Consider the following 15754-nt stretch of genomic DNA (forward strand, 5'->3'; position numbering starts at 1 on the left):
CCACCATTACCCTGAGACCAAAACTAGACAAAGACATTACAAAAAAAGGAAAATTACAGGCCATTGTCTCTAATGAATATAGATACCAAAATCTTCAACAAAATATTAGCAAACTGAATTCAACAGTACATAAAAAAGTCATACATCATGAACATGTGGGTTTTGTTCTAGGAATGTAAAGATGGTTCATTATCTGCAAATCAATGTGATAACCATATTAACAAAATGAGTGATAAAAAGCACATGAGCATCTCAATAGATGCAGAGAAAACATGTAATAAAATTCAAAGTTTATTCATGATATAAATTATCATCAAAGTCAGTACATAGGGAACATAGCTCAATATAATAAAGGTCATTTATGACAAACCCTTAGCTAGCATCATGCTCAATGTTGAAAATCTAAAAGCTTTTTCTCTAAAATCAGGAATAAGACAAGGATGTCAACTCTCACTTTTTCTATTTAACATAGTACTGTAAGTCATAAACCACAGTAATCACCCAAGAAAAAAGATATAAAACATCCAAACTGAAGGGAAAAAGCAAAACTGTCAATACATGCATATGACATGAATATATCAACCCTAAAGTCTCTACCCCAAAACTATTAGAATCAATAATTGAATTCAGTATAGTTGCAGGATACAAGATTAATATATAGAAATTGGTTGCTTGCCAACACTAATAATGAACTATAAGAAAGAGAAAGTTTAAAAGAAATTGTTTAAAATCACAACAGGTGGATAATTTGAACACCACCCAGCCAGGACATGTGGCCAGAGCACTTCTGGCTTTCCCAGCCTCTGCCCCCAGAGTAGAAAGCTGAGAAGGAGCCGTGGGCCTACGACTCTGTGTGTGTGCCATGGGCCAGGGCTGCCAAAGCCACAAGCCCGAAACACCAAGGAGGCACACCTGGAGTCTGGCTCCCGCTGCTCACTGGCCGGCCCAGTCCTTAGGTACTTCCTCCCGTCAGCTTGCTCGCAGGAGACATGGGGTCCTGAAGGAGATCTGAACTCTTCAGAAGAGCACATACCTGCTGTTAAGAAAGAACCTCTTCTGCCTCCTGGCAAGAGAAACGTGTTATATTCACTCATGGTATGGACTTCAATTGGCAAGCCCAAGCCCTGTTGACCCTACCAGAGATGGCAGAAGTATTTCTAGTTCACCTCTTTGAGGATGTTTATTTCTTCTCCTGACATGCTGGCCACCTCATGCTCTTCCCAGAGGATGTGCAACTGGCCAGGGGGGATCCAAAGCATTTAGGAAATGCTCTGCTGAGCTCCTGACACTGGCCCATGTCTCCAGTTGATACCAGAGACTCTGCCCATAGCTGGGACCAGAACCACGCAGTACAAGCTGCTGCCTGCCTGGACTTGTCTCGGAGCAGACTGTGTATACTGCTTTCTAGTAAGGTTTTTTTTGTTTTTTTTTTTTTAAAGAAGAAGACTTCGTGGCTTTCCTCTGTAACAGAGGTAAAATATGAGAGAATCAACAATTTCTAAAAGTCCTGAGAATAATTTTCAGATGAAGAGACTCCAAGGTTGACTTCACTTTGAAGATTATTCATGTGACTGATGATTTGGAAGACATCAGATTTTCTACGTTATGAAAGAAAAGGGTATTTACTGAATATTTTAAATCTTTCTGTACCATTTAATTTTTTTTTTTTTTTTTACCATATGTGTATTTACTTTTATTTAAAACATAAGGGAAAAAGTAAGAGAAGACCACTTCAATCAGTTGCATGGAAGAGCCTGGTGTGTCCAGGATACAAATCTCTATCCTTCAGACTGACCATGTCATTAGTGGCAGAAGCAAGTTCCTATGTGAACTATGCCTATCAACAGTTTTTATAGCTTTTCAAAAACTCAGTTGGGATGAAAATAGAAAATTGCTAAGGTTTGATGTTCTGCCTCCTTCTGGAAAATTCCTGTCAAAATCATTCAGAAATTCTAGCTTGAAGAATGTATTTTATTCTTATTTGCAAATCATAGAAGATGTACTATAATTTATACTTCAGAATTTTTCATTCCAGGATTTTTAAAGAACCTTTTCAATGTTTTCACAGGTATATTTACAATTTCTTATAGAGATATAATAAAAATAATTTTTTAATGAGAAAAATTTAAAGCCAAGTTACTGTTATACAGAGATTATACTGTGTTCTTTGTGTGTTAGTGTTAAGTTCTTCATTTGGACACTGCCAACATCCATAGGGTTTTTTTAAAAATTTAATTTATTTATTTTAATTGGAGGCTAATTACTTTACAATATTGTAGGATGGAGGAGCCCAGTAGGCTGCAGTCCATGGGGTCGCTCAGAGTCGGACAGGACTGAGCTACTTCACTTTCACTTTTCACCTTCATGCATTGGAGAAGGAAATGGCAACCCACTCCAGTGTTCTTGCTGGAGAATCCCAGGGACAGGGGAGCCTGGTGGGCTGCTGTCTATGGGGTCACACAGAGTCAGACACGACTGAAGCGACTTAGCAGTAGCAGCAGCAGCAGTGGTTTTTTCAAACATTGACATGAATCAGCCAAGGGCACACATGTGTTCCCCATCCAGAACCCCCCTCCCACCTCCCTTCCCATCCCATCCCCCAGGGTCATCCCAGTGCACCAGCCCTGAGCACCCTGTCTCATGCATTAAACCTGGACCGGTGATCTGCTTCACACATGGTAATAACACGTTTCAACACTACCCTCTCAAATCATTCCCTCGCCTTCTCCCACAGAGTCCAAAAGATGGTTCTTTACATCTGTCTCTCTTTTGCTGTCTCGCATATAGGGTCATCATTACCATCTTTCTAAATTCCGTGAATGAAGTTGCTCAGTCATGTCCGACTCTTTGTGACCCCATGGACTGTAGCCCACCAGACTCCTCCATCCATGGGATTTTCTAGGCAAGAATACTGGAGTGGGTTACCATTTCCTTCTCCAGGGGATCTTCCCGACCCGGGGATTGAACCCAGGTCTCCTGCATTGCGGGCAGATGCTTTACTGTCTCAGCTACCAGGGAATTCCATATATATGCGTAGGTATACTGTATTGGTGTTTTTCTTTCTGACTTACTTCACTCTGTATAATAGGCTCCAGTTTTATCCACCTCATTGGAACTGATTCAAATGTATTCTTTTTAATGGCTGAGTAATACTCCATTGTGTAAATGTACCACAGCTTTCTTATCCATTTGTTTGCTGATGGACATCTAGGTTGCTTCCATGTCCTAGCTATTGTAGACAGTGCTGCAATGGACATTAGGGTACATGTGTCTCTTTCAATTCTGGTTTCCTCAGTGTGTATGCCCAGCAATGGGATTGCTGGGTCGTATGGCAGTTCTATTTCCAATTTTTAAAGGAGTCTCCATACTGTTCTCCATAGTGGAACAGCCATAGTTTAAACAAGAGAACTGAGGGATGTATTTTGCCTCCAATGGAATACAGTATGAACATATAAAAACCTTGTCATTCTCGTGTAACTGAAAGTAGTTTAAGAGATATCCAGAGAATGGTAAGTGACACCCAAAGTCTTTTAAATATTGTGTGAAAATGATTAGTGAGGGCGGATACTAATAATGATGTGTTGGTGAACTGAATTCAGAGATAAACTAAGAGGAAGGATCAAGTTCCATTGTTTGATAAATTTTAACCCTTTGGGAAAACATTTTCCTGTTCAACGTCAATTCATTTTTATGTAAACATAGGAATAAAGTTTATCTATCTATGAATATAAAAAAAATCACATCAAAAAGAATAAAATACCTAGGAATAAACTTAATCAAGGAAGTGAAAGGCCTTTGAAAACTATACAACACTGATGAAGGAAATTCAGGATGATACAAAGAAATGAAAAGATATCCCTTGTTCATGAACTTTAAGAATTAATATAGTTAAAATGTCCATACTACTCAAAGCAATCTGCAGATTTAAGGCAATTCTTACCAAAACACTGATGACATTTTTCACAGAACCAAAACAAAGAATCTTAAAATCTTTCAGTTCAGTTCAGTCGCTCAGTTGTGTCTGACTCTTTGCGACCCCATGAATCGCAGCATGCCAGGCCTCTCTGTCCATCACCATCTCCCGGAGTTCACTCAAACTCACATCCATCGAGTTGGTGATGCCATCCAGCCATCTCATCCTCTGTCGTCCCCTTTTCCTCCTGCCCCCAATCTGTCCCAGCATCAGAGTCTTTTCCAATGAGTCAACTCTTCACATGAGGTGGCCAAAGTACTGGAGTTCCAGCTTTAGCATCATTCCTTCCAAAGAAATCCCAGGGCTGATCTCCTTTAGAATGGACTGGTTGGATCTCCTTGCAGTCCAAGGGATTCTCAAGAGTCTTCTCCAACACCACAGTTCAAAAGCATCAATTCTTCAGCACTCAGCTTTCTTCACAGTCCAACTCTCAGATCTATACATGACCACTGGAAAAACCATAGCCTTGACTAGACGGACCTTTGTTGGCAAAGTAATGTCTCTGCTTTTCAGTATGCTATCTGCTAAGTCACTTCAGTCGTGTCCAACTCTGTGAGACCCCATAGACGGCAGCCCATCAGGCTCCACCGTCCCTGGGATTCTCCAGGCAAGAACGCTGGAGGGGTTGCCATTTCCTTCTCCAATGCATAGAAGTGAAAGTGAAGTCACTCAGTCGTGTCCAACTCTTCGCTACCCCGTGGACTGCAGCCTACCAAGCTCCTCCATCCATGGGATTTTCCAGGCAAGAGTACTGGAGTGGGTTGCCATTGTCTTCTCCAAATATGCTATCTAGGTTGGTCATAACCTTTCTTCCAAGGAGTAAGCGTCTTTTAATTTCATGGGTGATCTTTATGGGACCACAAAAGACTCAGAATTCCCAAAGCAATCCTAAGGAAAAAGAACAAAGCTGGAAATATCATGTTTTCTGATTTCAGGCTATACTACAAAACTACAATAATCATACTGGCACAAAAACAGATACATAGATCAATGGAACAGAACAGAGAGCTCACAAATATACCCAAGAATTTATGATCAATTAATCTGTGACAAAGGAGGAAAGAATACACAACAGGGAAAATACAGTTCCTTCAATAAGTGGTGCTGATAAAATGGGACAGCTACATGTAAAAGAGTAAAATTAGAACTTTCTCTCATATCATTTACAAAAATAAACTGAAAATGGATTAAATATCTAAAGGTAAGACTAAACCATAAACTTCCTAGAAGAAAACATAGGCAGAATACTCTTTGACATAAGTCTTATATATTTTCAGATATGTCTTCTCAGATAAGGGAAACAAAAGTAAGAATAAACAAATGGGACCTAATTAAATTTAAAGCCTTTTGCACAGAAAAGTGAATCATTGACAAAATGAAAAGAACCTACCAAATGGAAGAAAGTATTTGCAAATGATATATTTGATAACGGGTTAAATAAATATATAAACAGCTCACATAACTCAATATCAAAAAACCAGATAACAATTAAAAAATGGGCAGAAGACATGAATAGACATTTTTGCAAAGAAGACATTCAGGTAGCCAATAGGCACATGAAAAGATTCCCATCCTCTCTAATCATCAAGGAAATGCAAATCAAAGCCACAATGAGATATTACCTCACACCTGTCCGAATGGCTATCATCAAAAGACAATTAATAACAAATGTTTGAAAGGATGTGGAGAAAAGGGAACCCTTATACACTGTTGGTGGGAATGGAAATTGGTTCAGTTGATATGGAAAACAGTACTGAGATTCCTCAAAAATCTAAAAATAGAACTATCATGTGATCCAGCAATTCCTCCTGGTACATATTTGAATAAAACATAAAAACTAATTTGAAAAAGACATATGCACCACAATGTTTTTAGCAGCAGTATTTTCAATAGTCAATATATGGAAGCAACCGAAGTGTCCATTAACAGATGAATGGTAAAGAAGTGGTGCATACATAGCATTCCTCAGCCATGAAAAAAGAATGACGTTTTATTTGCTACCACATGGATGGACCTAGAGGATATTTTGCTCAGTGAATATGTCAGATGGAGAAAAACAAATACAGTGTATTTTTTGCTGTTAGCCTGTCCCTAACCCTGTGTGGCCCTGTTTGGCAGACTTCTCTCATCTGGAGTTTTAAGTAACAAAGAATTCTGCCTCTTATCTGTGTGAGTGTTGTGTTCTGTTGTCAAAAAAATCTTTCAATCTTATAAAATACTTGACACTGTCAGAAGGATAAAGTGGTCATGACTCTGACTTGTATAGATTCTTGGGGGTCTGTTCTTGCTTACTGATTCACTCAAAACCATGAGAAGAATAGTTTGGGAAATCAGTGTGCTTTACTTTAATCTTGTTGCTTGCTGTTGTGTCTGCTGTGGTTTCCTTGTCTCTCCTTACTCCAGTTTCCAAGCTGTTGGAATATTAAATATGAGCAATTCTAATTGGCTAAATGCCATAGTTAGATACTAGCCCAAGTGGGAGCCACCTTAGGGCAATAGAAGTGATTAGCCACTTGTGGCACCAAATTCATGTGTTGAAACCTGTTCCTTTAAAGTGATTGTATTTGGAGGTGGGGGCCTGGAAAGTGATTAGGTCATAAGGATGGAGCCTTCATGGACAGGATTGTGCCTTTATAAAAGAGGTCCCAGTGAACTAGCTTATCCCCTTCACCATGTGAGAACACCATGAAAAGACTGTCTATGAGCCAGAAAGCTGGTCCTCACCAGACACCAAATCTATCAGTGCATCCATTTTGGACTTCTCAGCCTTCAGAATTGTGAAAAAAATTTTTTTCTGTTATTTAAAAGTCACCCAGTCCATGGTATTTTTTTTTTTTTTTTACATAGCAGCCTGAACAGACTAAGAGAGTGGGCATAAACATTCGGATACAATAAGTAATACATTAAAATTAAATTAAACTTTCCTGGTGGTCCAATGGTTAAGAATCAGCCTTCCAACACAGGGGACATGGGTTTGATCCCTGGTCAGGGAACTATAATCCCACATGCCATGGTGCAACTAAGCCTGCCTGCCACGACTAGAGAAAGTCCATGTGCCACAACTACTGGCCCATGTGCTCTGGAGCCTGTGCAGCACAGGAAGAAGCCCCCAAGAGAAGCCCATGTGCCACAATTACAGAAAAGCCCGCATGCTGCAACAGTGACCTAACTCAGCCAAAGTTTTTTAAAAATTAAATCAGAGACAACACATTCCTCATTTACCAATTTTGCTTAATCTCCCTGATGCTTCTACTTACAAATGAACTCACATTAAATGGCACCCCAACAAAAGGCTCTAATGTCTAAGTTAAAATCAATAGGTACTTTGTTAGTGCTCTCAAAGAGTGCTACTCATTGTGCAGGTTTTAGGATTTTCTGTCATAACTCTAAAGTCTCTGGACTATGTATGATGGCCCATAAACTTCTTTTTTAAGTATTTATTTATTTGACTGGTTTGTTTGTTTATTTATTTGACCAGGTCTTAGTTGGCAGGTGGGATCTATGATCTTTGTTACAGCATATGGAATCTTTTATTTATTTTATTTTTAATTTATTTTATTTTTTAACTTTACAATATTGTATTGGTTTTGCCATATATCAAAATGAATCCGCCACAGGTATACACGTGTTCCCCATCCTGAACCCTCCTCCCTCCTCCCTCCCCATACCATCCCTCTGGGTTGTCCCAGTGCACCAGCCCCAAGCATCTTTTTTTTTTAAATTTTAGTTACAGCATGTGGTATCTCTTTAGTTGCAGCATATGGAATCTTTCAGTTACTATATGAAAACTCTTAGTTTCAGCATGGGGGATCTAGTTCCCTGATCAGGGATGGAATCTGTACCTCCTGCATTGGGAGCATGGGGTCTTATCCACTAAACCACCAGGGAAGTCCTGCCATGAACTTCTGATGCAAAAAAACTGCCCCTCACTGTTTGCTTAGCCCACAATCCCGATACACTCCTTGTGCTCTGTAAAGACATGGTTCCCTACACTCCCTATACTCTCATGTCTAAAGGGAAATCTATCTGTGTCATTCTAAAAATTAATGGAGAGTATTGCTTTCTCCAGGAGGCCTCATATAGGTTCACCCCTAGGACCCCTAGGGAGGGAAATCATTCACTCCCTGGTGCCTTCTCCTACTTCCCATCTCTAGTTTGCCACTACAGCCTCCCACCCTGCATCTCTGATAATGATCACAACAACTACTTATTTCACTTGGATACAAATATCACTAACGATTACATATACCTTTCTGAACTACAAGCTCAAACCCTCCAACAATGGACTTGCCACCTTGAATCAATGAATATACTGAGATAATATTGTCATAAAAATATAACATGCTTTTAACATACTTTACAACTCAACATTACTTTGTCAACAAAGGTCTGTCTAGTCAAAGCTATGGTTTTTCCAGTAGTTACATATGGATGTGAGAGTTGAACTATAAAGAAAGCTGAGCGCCGAAGAACTGATGCTTTTGAACTGTGGTGTTGGAGAAGACTCTTGAGAGTCCCTTGGACTGCAAGGAGATCCAACCAGTCCATCCTGAAGGAAATCAGTCCTGAATATTCATTGGAAGGACTGACGCTGAAGCTGAAACTCCAATACTTTGGCCACCTAATGCAAAGAACTGACACCTTGGAAAAGACCCTGATGCTGGGAAAGATTGAAGGCAGGAGGAGAAGGGGATGACAGAGGATGAGATGGTTGGATGGCATCGACTCAATGGACATGAATCTGAGTAAACTCCGGGAGATGGTGATGGACAGGGAGGCCTGGCGTGCTGCTTGCCGTCCATGGGGTCTCAAAGAGTCGTACACGACTGAACGACTGAACTGAATTGAAGATATTGTTATAGGTTCTTAGAATTTTAGATTTGTTTTCTTGGCTAACACTACATAATGGAGAACTTGGTTACGGACCAACCTACAAGAACTTCTTATACTTCACTTATTTTCATAATAAAATATTTTTAAGCTGTTTAGGAAACTTAGGCACTACTCTTTAGAAGTCTCCTTTACTATTGTTTCCTTTACTGTTTGGGCCACTCAAATACTACCTACAATCAAGCTCAAAACTGATGTGAAGATCAGTGGGTCAGTTTTAATGTAGTTTTTAGTTTTTTAAAAATACTGATTAGGGGCTTCCCTGTAGCTCAGTGGAAAAGAATTTACCTGTCAATGCCAGAGACATGGGTTAAATCCCTGATCTGGGAAGATCCCACATACCGCGGAGCAACTAAGCCTGGGCACTCACAACTACTGAGTCTGTGGTCTGGAGCTGGAAGCTGCAACTGCTGAGCCCATGTGCTGCAGCAACTGAAGCCCATGCTCCCTGGAGCCCGTGCTTGCTGCAACTAGAGGAAAGTTCATGCAATGATGAAGACCCAGCACAGCCAAAGATAATAAATAAATAAATAAATAAATAAATAAATAAAAACAACAACAAAAAAAAACCCTACCTAAACCAAATTTTCATGCCCTGACTAGAGGGTGATGGTGACAGAATTCAGAGTAGTGTTCATTTCTGAAGAAGGATATTGACAAAGACGGAGCATGAAGGAAACTTCTTAAATAATGGAAATGGCCTTATCTTGCTTTTGGTGTATACACATATAAAAATTCATCATTCTGTAAACTTAAGCTTTGTGCATTTTACCTATGTAATTTATACTTCCAAAAATGCTAACTTTAAAAAAAATTGCTGTGTAATTTATCTCATCACCTCAGTACCGTGGGAAAACCAATGAATAGTAAGCCTTGTTTTTTTTGCCTTATCACTTAGCAAAACTCACAGACATTTCCTGTCAGTTGTTAACCAGCCAAAAGCATATAGAACAGAGATAAATTAAAATGGCTAGGAAAAATGATGCATCATACTGTTGAATTGAGAGTAAACAAAAGTGATTGAAAGATAGAGATCTGGACGGATTTAAGTGGATTTGTATCAAAGTAAACACCGACTACCCCAAAAGCAGAAGTTTGGGGGGACTTCAGCTGAGATGTTACTGATCTCCTTCATTATCACGATGTCTGGTAAGTCTGATTCTATGACATTTTTAGCAAAAATTAAAGCTATCTTTCAATAGTGATGAGGATGCTCTTGATCCATTTATAAGATGTTTTATGGTTTGCTCTAGTAGCAATGATAGATTTGTGCATTATCTAGCAAACCTGCTGATTTTACTTTATTCCAATGTTGCACAGACTAGTGAAGTCCAGAGTAATACTGGGGACCCTCGAATGGAATAAAACTAAACTTCTATATTTAGACAAATGTAGTATTTTTTCTCCATTTTTTTTTGGTTTGTAGTTTTATTGAGTCAATTGAATTCTTAATTTTCGGATGTTAATATTTACTGGTGTGTAGCTTTTCCTGCTTTGATATTTCTAGCCCCAAGGCTAAAAAGGAAACCTTAAATTTCTATTTGGGGTTTTGCAGTTTTTAAATAGAGGTAAGAAAATTGTGGGTACAATTTTCAGAAAATGAGGCTCAGGGAATATAAGAACATATAAATGATAAATAATTAATCTTGATTTAACTTTCAACTTCCAACCAGAATTCTTTGTACAAACGGAATCTTACTCATAAGTGTAAACACGCAGAATAAACGAGTGAAGTGATACTGATTAGAGCATACTTGGGTAGCCAGAAATAAACCTTTGAATCCTATTTTTTCTTGCAATGATCCCAATGATAGTTCACAATATTCTGAGAAACACTGGCTTCCACGCTTCTGTATTATATCTAGTCAAGGGAGAAAATAACCTGTTCTTTGAAGAAAGAAAGAAAGCAATCTAGGGCCAGGGAAAGCGGAAAGAAATTGGGAGTGGGGAGGAACATTTTGGATGAAGTCAAAAGTCAGTAGCAGATTCTGACTCATGTAAAGGGCTAGAGAAATATTTAGGTGCGGCAGGAAATAAATGGCCAAAAACAAGGTAACTGTGCTGCTATTCTAAGTTGTTTCAGTCGTGTCCAACTCAGCGACCCGGTGAACTATAGCCTGCCAGGCTTCTCTGTCCAAGGGATTCTCCAAGCAAAAATAATGGAGTGGGTTGCCATGCCCTCCTCCAGGGGATCTTGCTGATCCAGGGATCGAACCTGAGTCTCTTATGTTCTCTGCATTGCAAGCAGATTCTTTACCTCTGAGTCACCAGGAGGAGAGTTTAATTAAAACCTGTTGATGTAATTGACTCTATTACCTGTCCAAAGGAAGAAAATCATAAGGTTGCCTTATGTATTTGATAACATTAAACATTCACTAATTATAAAAAAGTGTTCGTGTTTTAGGATTTATTTTTTTAAGGGTAGTTTTATGTTAACAGCAATTAAGAGGAAGGTACAGAGATTTCCCAAATACTGCCTAACTCTTCACTTGCATACCCTCTCCCCCAATATCAACATGCCTCACCAGAGCATTATGTTAATTTCAACTGATGAATTTAGATCGACGCATATCTATCATCTGAAAGTCCATAGTCTACATAAAGTTCACTGTTGGGGTTGTACTTTCCATGGATTTGATCAAGTGTATAATGTCATATACTTATCATTATAGTATCATACAAAGATTCAGTGACCTAAAAATCTGTGTTTTGCCTCTTTCTCTCTCTCTTCCCCTCTGAATCCTGCTAATCACTGATTTTTTTAATGTCCCCATAGTTTTACCTTTAAATAAAACCATGTAGTTGAAATTGTACAGTATGTAGCCATTTCATATTGGCTTATTTCACTTTAATATTATTTAGGATTCCTCAGTATCTTTTCTTGGCTTGAGAGCTCATTTCTTTTCAGCACTGGATAATATTCCATTGTCTGGATGTACCAATTCATTTAGCCATTCACCTACTGAAAAGCACCTTGATTGCCTCAACATGTTGGCATTTATGAATTAAGTTGCTATAAACATTTGTGTGCAGGTTTTTGTGTGGACATGTGCTGTTCAGCTCCATTGGGTAAATACCAAGGAGTACTATTGCTGGATTGTATGATAAAAGTATGTTTAGTTTTCTGAGAAACCACCAAACTGTCTTCTAAAGTTGCTGTACCATTTTGCATTCTTGTCAGCAATGAGGGTCCATGTTGTTTCACATCCTGGCCAACATTCAGAATTACTAATATTCTCAACTTGGGCCATTCCTTGTATTAATGTTGTCATTCATTTCACTTATATATAAACAACCAATAATTCAATTGTATAACTGAAAACAGTGTGGCTATTATTATTTTGAACCCTGTTAGCTATTAGATCAATTAAAAGTAAATAAAAGAAGTTTTTATTTTACCTTCACTTAGTTATTCTCCAATAGAGGTCTGAGTCGGAGAAGGCAATGACACCCCACTCCAGTACTCTTGCCTGGAGTATCCCATGGATGGAGGAGCCTGGTAGGCTGCAGTCCATGGGGTCTCTAAGAGTCAGATATGACTGAGCGACTTCACTTGCACTTTCATGCATTGGAGAAGGAAATGGCAACCCACTCCACTGTTCTTGCCTGGAGAATCCCAGGGACGGGGGGAGCCTGGTGAGCTGCCGTCTATGGGGTCGCACAGAGTCGGACACGACTGAAGCGACTTAGCAACAGTATTTCTCATATGGCAGGGCTACTGGCAATAACTTTCTCCAATTTTTATTTATATGAGAAAGTCTTTATTTCTTCTTTAATTTTGAAGGATAATTTCACAAGGTACAGAATTCTAGGTGGGAGGGGTATTTCTCTATCAATATTTAAAATATGTTCACTCCACTCTCTTTTGTTTGCACAGTTTCTGAGGAGAATACAGATGTAATTCTTATCTTTGTAAGTAAGATGCTTTGTTTCTCTGGCTCTCCTCGGGATGCTTTTCTTCATTTTTTATTTCGTTTGAATATGATTTGCCTGAATCTGGTTGATATGCCCCCTAGTAGTTGTTTGTTTGACATTTATCCTGCCTGGTGTTCTCCAAGTCTCCCTGAACTTTGGTTTGGTTTTGACATTAATTTGGGGGAAATTTCCAGTCATTATTGTTTCAAATATTTCTTCTTATCTCTTTTCTTTTTCTTTCCTTCTGTGTTTCCATTAATGCATTGCAACTTTTGTATTTGTCCCACAGTCCTTAGACACTCTATTTTTAAAAATCTTTTTTCTCTTTGCTATTCAATTTTTGAAAGTTCTACTGATATGTCCTCTAAATCATAGATTCTTTCCACAGCATTAATTATTAATAAACTATTCATAAGCTCATTAAGGGTGTTTTTCATTTCTGTTCCAGTTTTTTTGATCCCTAGTACTCTTGCCTGGAAAATCCCATGGACAGAGGAGCCTGGTAGGCTGCAGTCCATGGGATCGAAAAGAGTCAGACACGACTGAGCAACTTCGCTTTCACTGTTCACTTTCATGCATTGGAGAAGGAAATGGCAACCCACTCCAGTGTTCTTGCCTGGAGAATCCCAGGACGGGGGAGCCTGGTGGGCTGCCATCTATGGGGTCGCACAGAGTCGGACACGACTGAAGCAACTTAGCAGCAGCAGCAGCAGCGGTATTGCTTTATGGTCCTTTCTTAGAGTTTCTATCTCTCTGTTTACGTTGCTCATTTGCTCTTGTATGTTGTCTGCTTATCCATTAAAGCCCTTAGCATATTAATCATGTTGTAGTTGTTCAGTCCTGTCTGACTCTTTGCCACCCCATGGACTGCAGCACATCAGGCTTCCCTGTTCTTCACCATCTCCTGGAATTTGCTCAGACTCATGTCCATTGAGTTGGTGATGTCATCCAACCATCTTGTCCTCTGTCATCCCCTTCTCCTCCTGCCTTCAATCTTTCCCAGAATCAGGATCTTTTCTAATGAATCGGCTCTTCACATCAGGTGGCCAAAGTATTGGAGCTTCTGTATCAGTCCTTCCAATGAATATTCAGGGTTGATTTCTTTTAGCATTGACTGGTTTGGTCTCCTTGCAGCCCAAGGGACTCTCAAGAGTCTTCTCCAGCACCACAGTTTGAAGGCATCAGTTCTTTGGTGCACAGCCTTTTTTATTGTCCAGCTCTCACATCTATACATGACTATTGGAAAAGTCATAGCTTTGACTATAGGGACCTTTGTTGACAAAGTAATGTTTCTGCTGTTTAATGCTGCTGTCTAGGTTTGTCATAGCTTTTCTTCCTAGGAGTAAGCGTCTTTTAATTTCATATCTGCAATCACTGTCCACAGTGATTTTGGAGCCCAAGAAAATAAAGTCTGTCATTGTTTCCATTGTTTCCTCTTCTATTTGCCATGACGTGATGGGACCAGATGCCATGATCTTAGTTTTGTGAATGTTGATTTTTTAAAGCCAGCTTTTTCACTCTCTTCTTTCACCTTCATCAGGATGCTCTTTAATTCCTCTTCACTTTCGTTAGGGTGGTGTCATCTGCATATCTGAGGTTATTGATATTTCTCCCTGAAATCTTGATTACAACTTGTGCTTTATCCAGCCCAGCATAAGCAGGGTGACAATATACAGCCTTGACGTGCTCCTTTCCCAATTTTGAACCAGTCTGTTGTTCCATGTCTGGTTCTAACTGCTGCTGCTTGACCTGCATACAGGTTTCTCAGGAGGCAGGTAAGGTGGTCTGGTATTTCCATCTCTTTAAGAATTTTCCAGTTTGTTGTGATCCACACAGTCAAAGGCTTTAGCATAGTCAATAAAGTAGATGTTTTTCTGGAATTCCCTTGCTTTTTCTAATAATTGTTTGAATTCTAAGTCTGATAATTCCAATATATCTGCCATGTCTGGTTCTGATAATTGCTCTGTCTCTTCAAACTGTGTTGAAGAGTATGTCTTGTAACTTTTTCTTGATACCCAGATGTGATATACTGGTAAAAAGAACTGCTGTAACTAGACCTTCAGTAATGTGGTGATAAAATGGTGTAGGAGGAAGCATTTTAGAGTCCTACAATTAGGTGTCTGTCTTTCAGAGAGCCAATGCCTCTGAACTGTGAACTTTACAAATGCTTCTCAGTTTTTGTTCCCACAACTCAGATTGACCAGGATGAATGAAGTAGGATATTTCCTTTCTCAAATAAATTAGGCTCTGATTAAACCCCAGCAGGGGAGGCTCTGGTTAAATGATTTCTCTTGAAATCAAACTGGTAAATTGGTATAGCCACTGTCCCAAACAGTATGGGGTTTCCTTGACAAACAAAAAACACAGCTGCCATATGGTCTAGCAATCCCACTCTTGGGCATATATCCAGAGAAAAACATAGTTCAAAATGATACATGCACTCCAGTGTTAATTGCAGCACTGTTTACAACAGCCAAGATATTGAAGAAACCTAAATGTCCATCAACAGATGAATGGATAAAGAAGATGTGGTATGGGGTCTTCCCTGGCAGTCTAGTGGTTAAGATTCAGTGCTTCCACTTCAGGGGGCAAGGATTCAATTCTTGGTTGGGGAACCAAGATCTGCATGTTGTGTAGCAAGACAAAAAAGAAAAAAAGAAAAATTGGTACATATATACAATGGAATATTACCCAGCAATGAAAAAGAATGAAATAATGCTATTTGCTACAATGTGGATGGACCTGGAGATTATCATACTAAATGAAGTAAATCACACAAAGAAAGACAAATGTCAAATACTATAGCTTATATGCAGAATATAAAAAATGATACAAATGAACTTATTTAATAAACAGAAACAGACTCACAGACTTAGAGGATGAATTTATGGTTACCACAGGTGGGAAGGGTGGAGGATGGGGTAGATGGGGAGTTTGGGATCGATATGTACACGTTGCCAAATTTAAAATAAAATG

The 15754-nt window shown here is 39.1% G+C and overlaps 1 protein-coding gene and 1 pseudogene across 5 annotated transcripts in view; both read left to right on the forward strand.

The window, feature by feature from the left end:
* Nucleotides 1–738: 738 nt before the first annotated feature.
* Nucleotides 739–1721, forward strand: LOC147380001 (histone H3-like centromeric protein A pseudogene; annotated as a pseudogene). Its single transcript, XR_015165659.1, has one exon. The product of XR_015165659.1 is annotated as a histone H3-like centromeric protein A pseudogene (transcript).
* An 8050-nt stretch (nt 1722–9771) lies between these two features.
* LOC147380002 (cell surface glycoprotein CD200 receptor 1-like) overlaps nt 9772–15754 on the forward strand; it is a 28319-nt gene continuing 22336 nt past the window's right edge. For 3 of the 4 annotated variants that reach the window (XM_086406479.1, XM_086406486.1, XM_086406497.1), the window contains exon 1: nt 9858–10012. In XM_086406479.1, the coding sequence (XP_086262605.1) occupies nt 9979–10012 (34 nt within the window). In that variant the 5' untranslated portion in view covers nt 9858–9978. Of the gene's footprint in view, nt 10013–15754 lie in introns of all 4 variants that reach the window. The other variant, XM_086406470.1, reaches the window with a different exon arrangement.

This window comes from Bos grunniens, chromosome 1, assembly GCF_055505025.1.
Source record: "Bos grunniens cultivar Pamir isolate PY7600 chromosome 1, Bosgru_T2T1.0, whole genome shotgun sequence".
Classification (NCBI taxonomy): domain Eukaryota; kingdom Metazoa; phylum Chordata; class Mammalia; order Artiodactyla; family Bovidae; genus Bos; species Bos grunniens.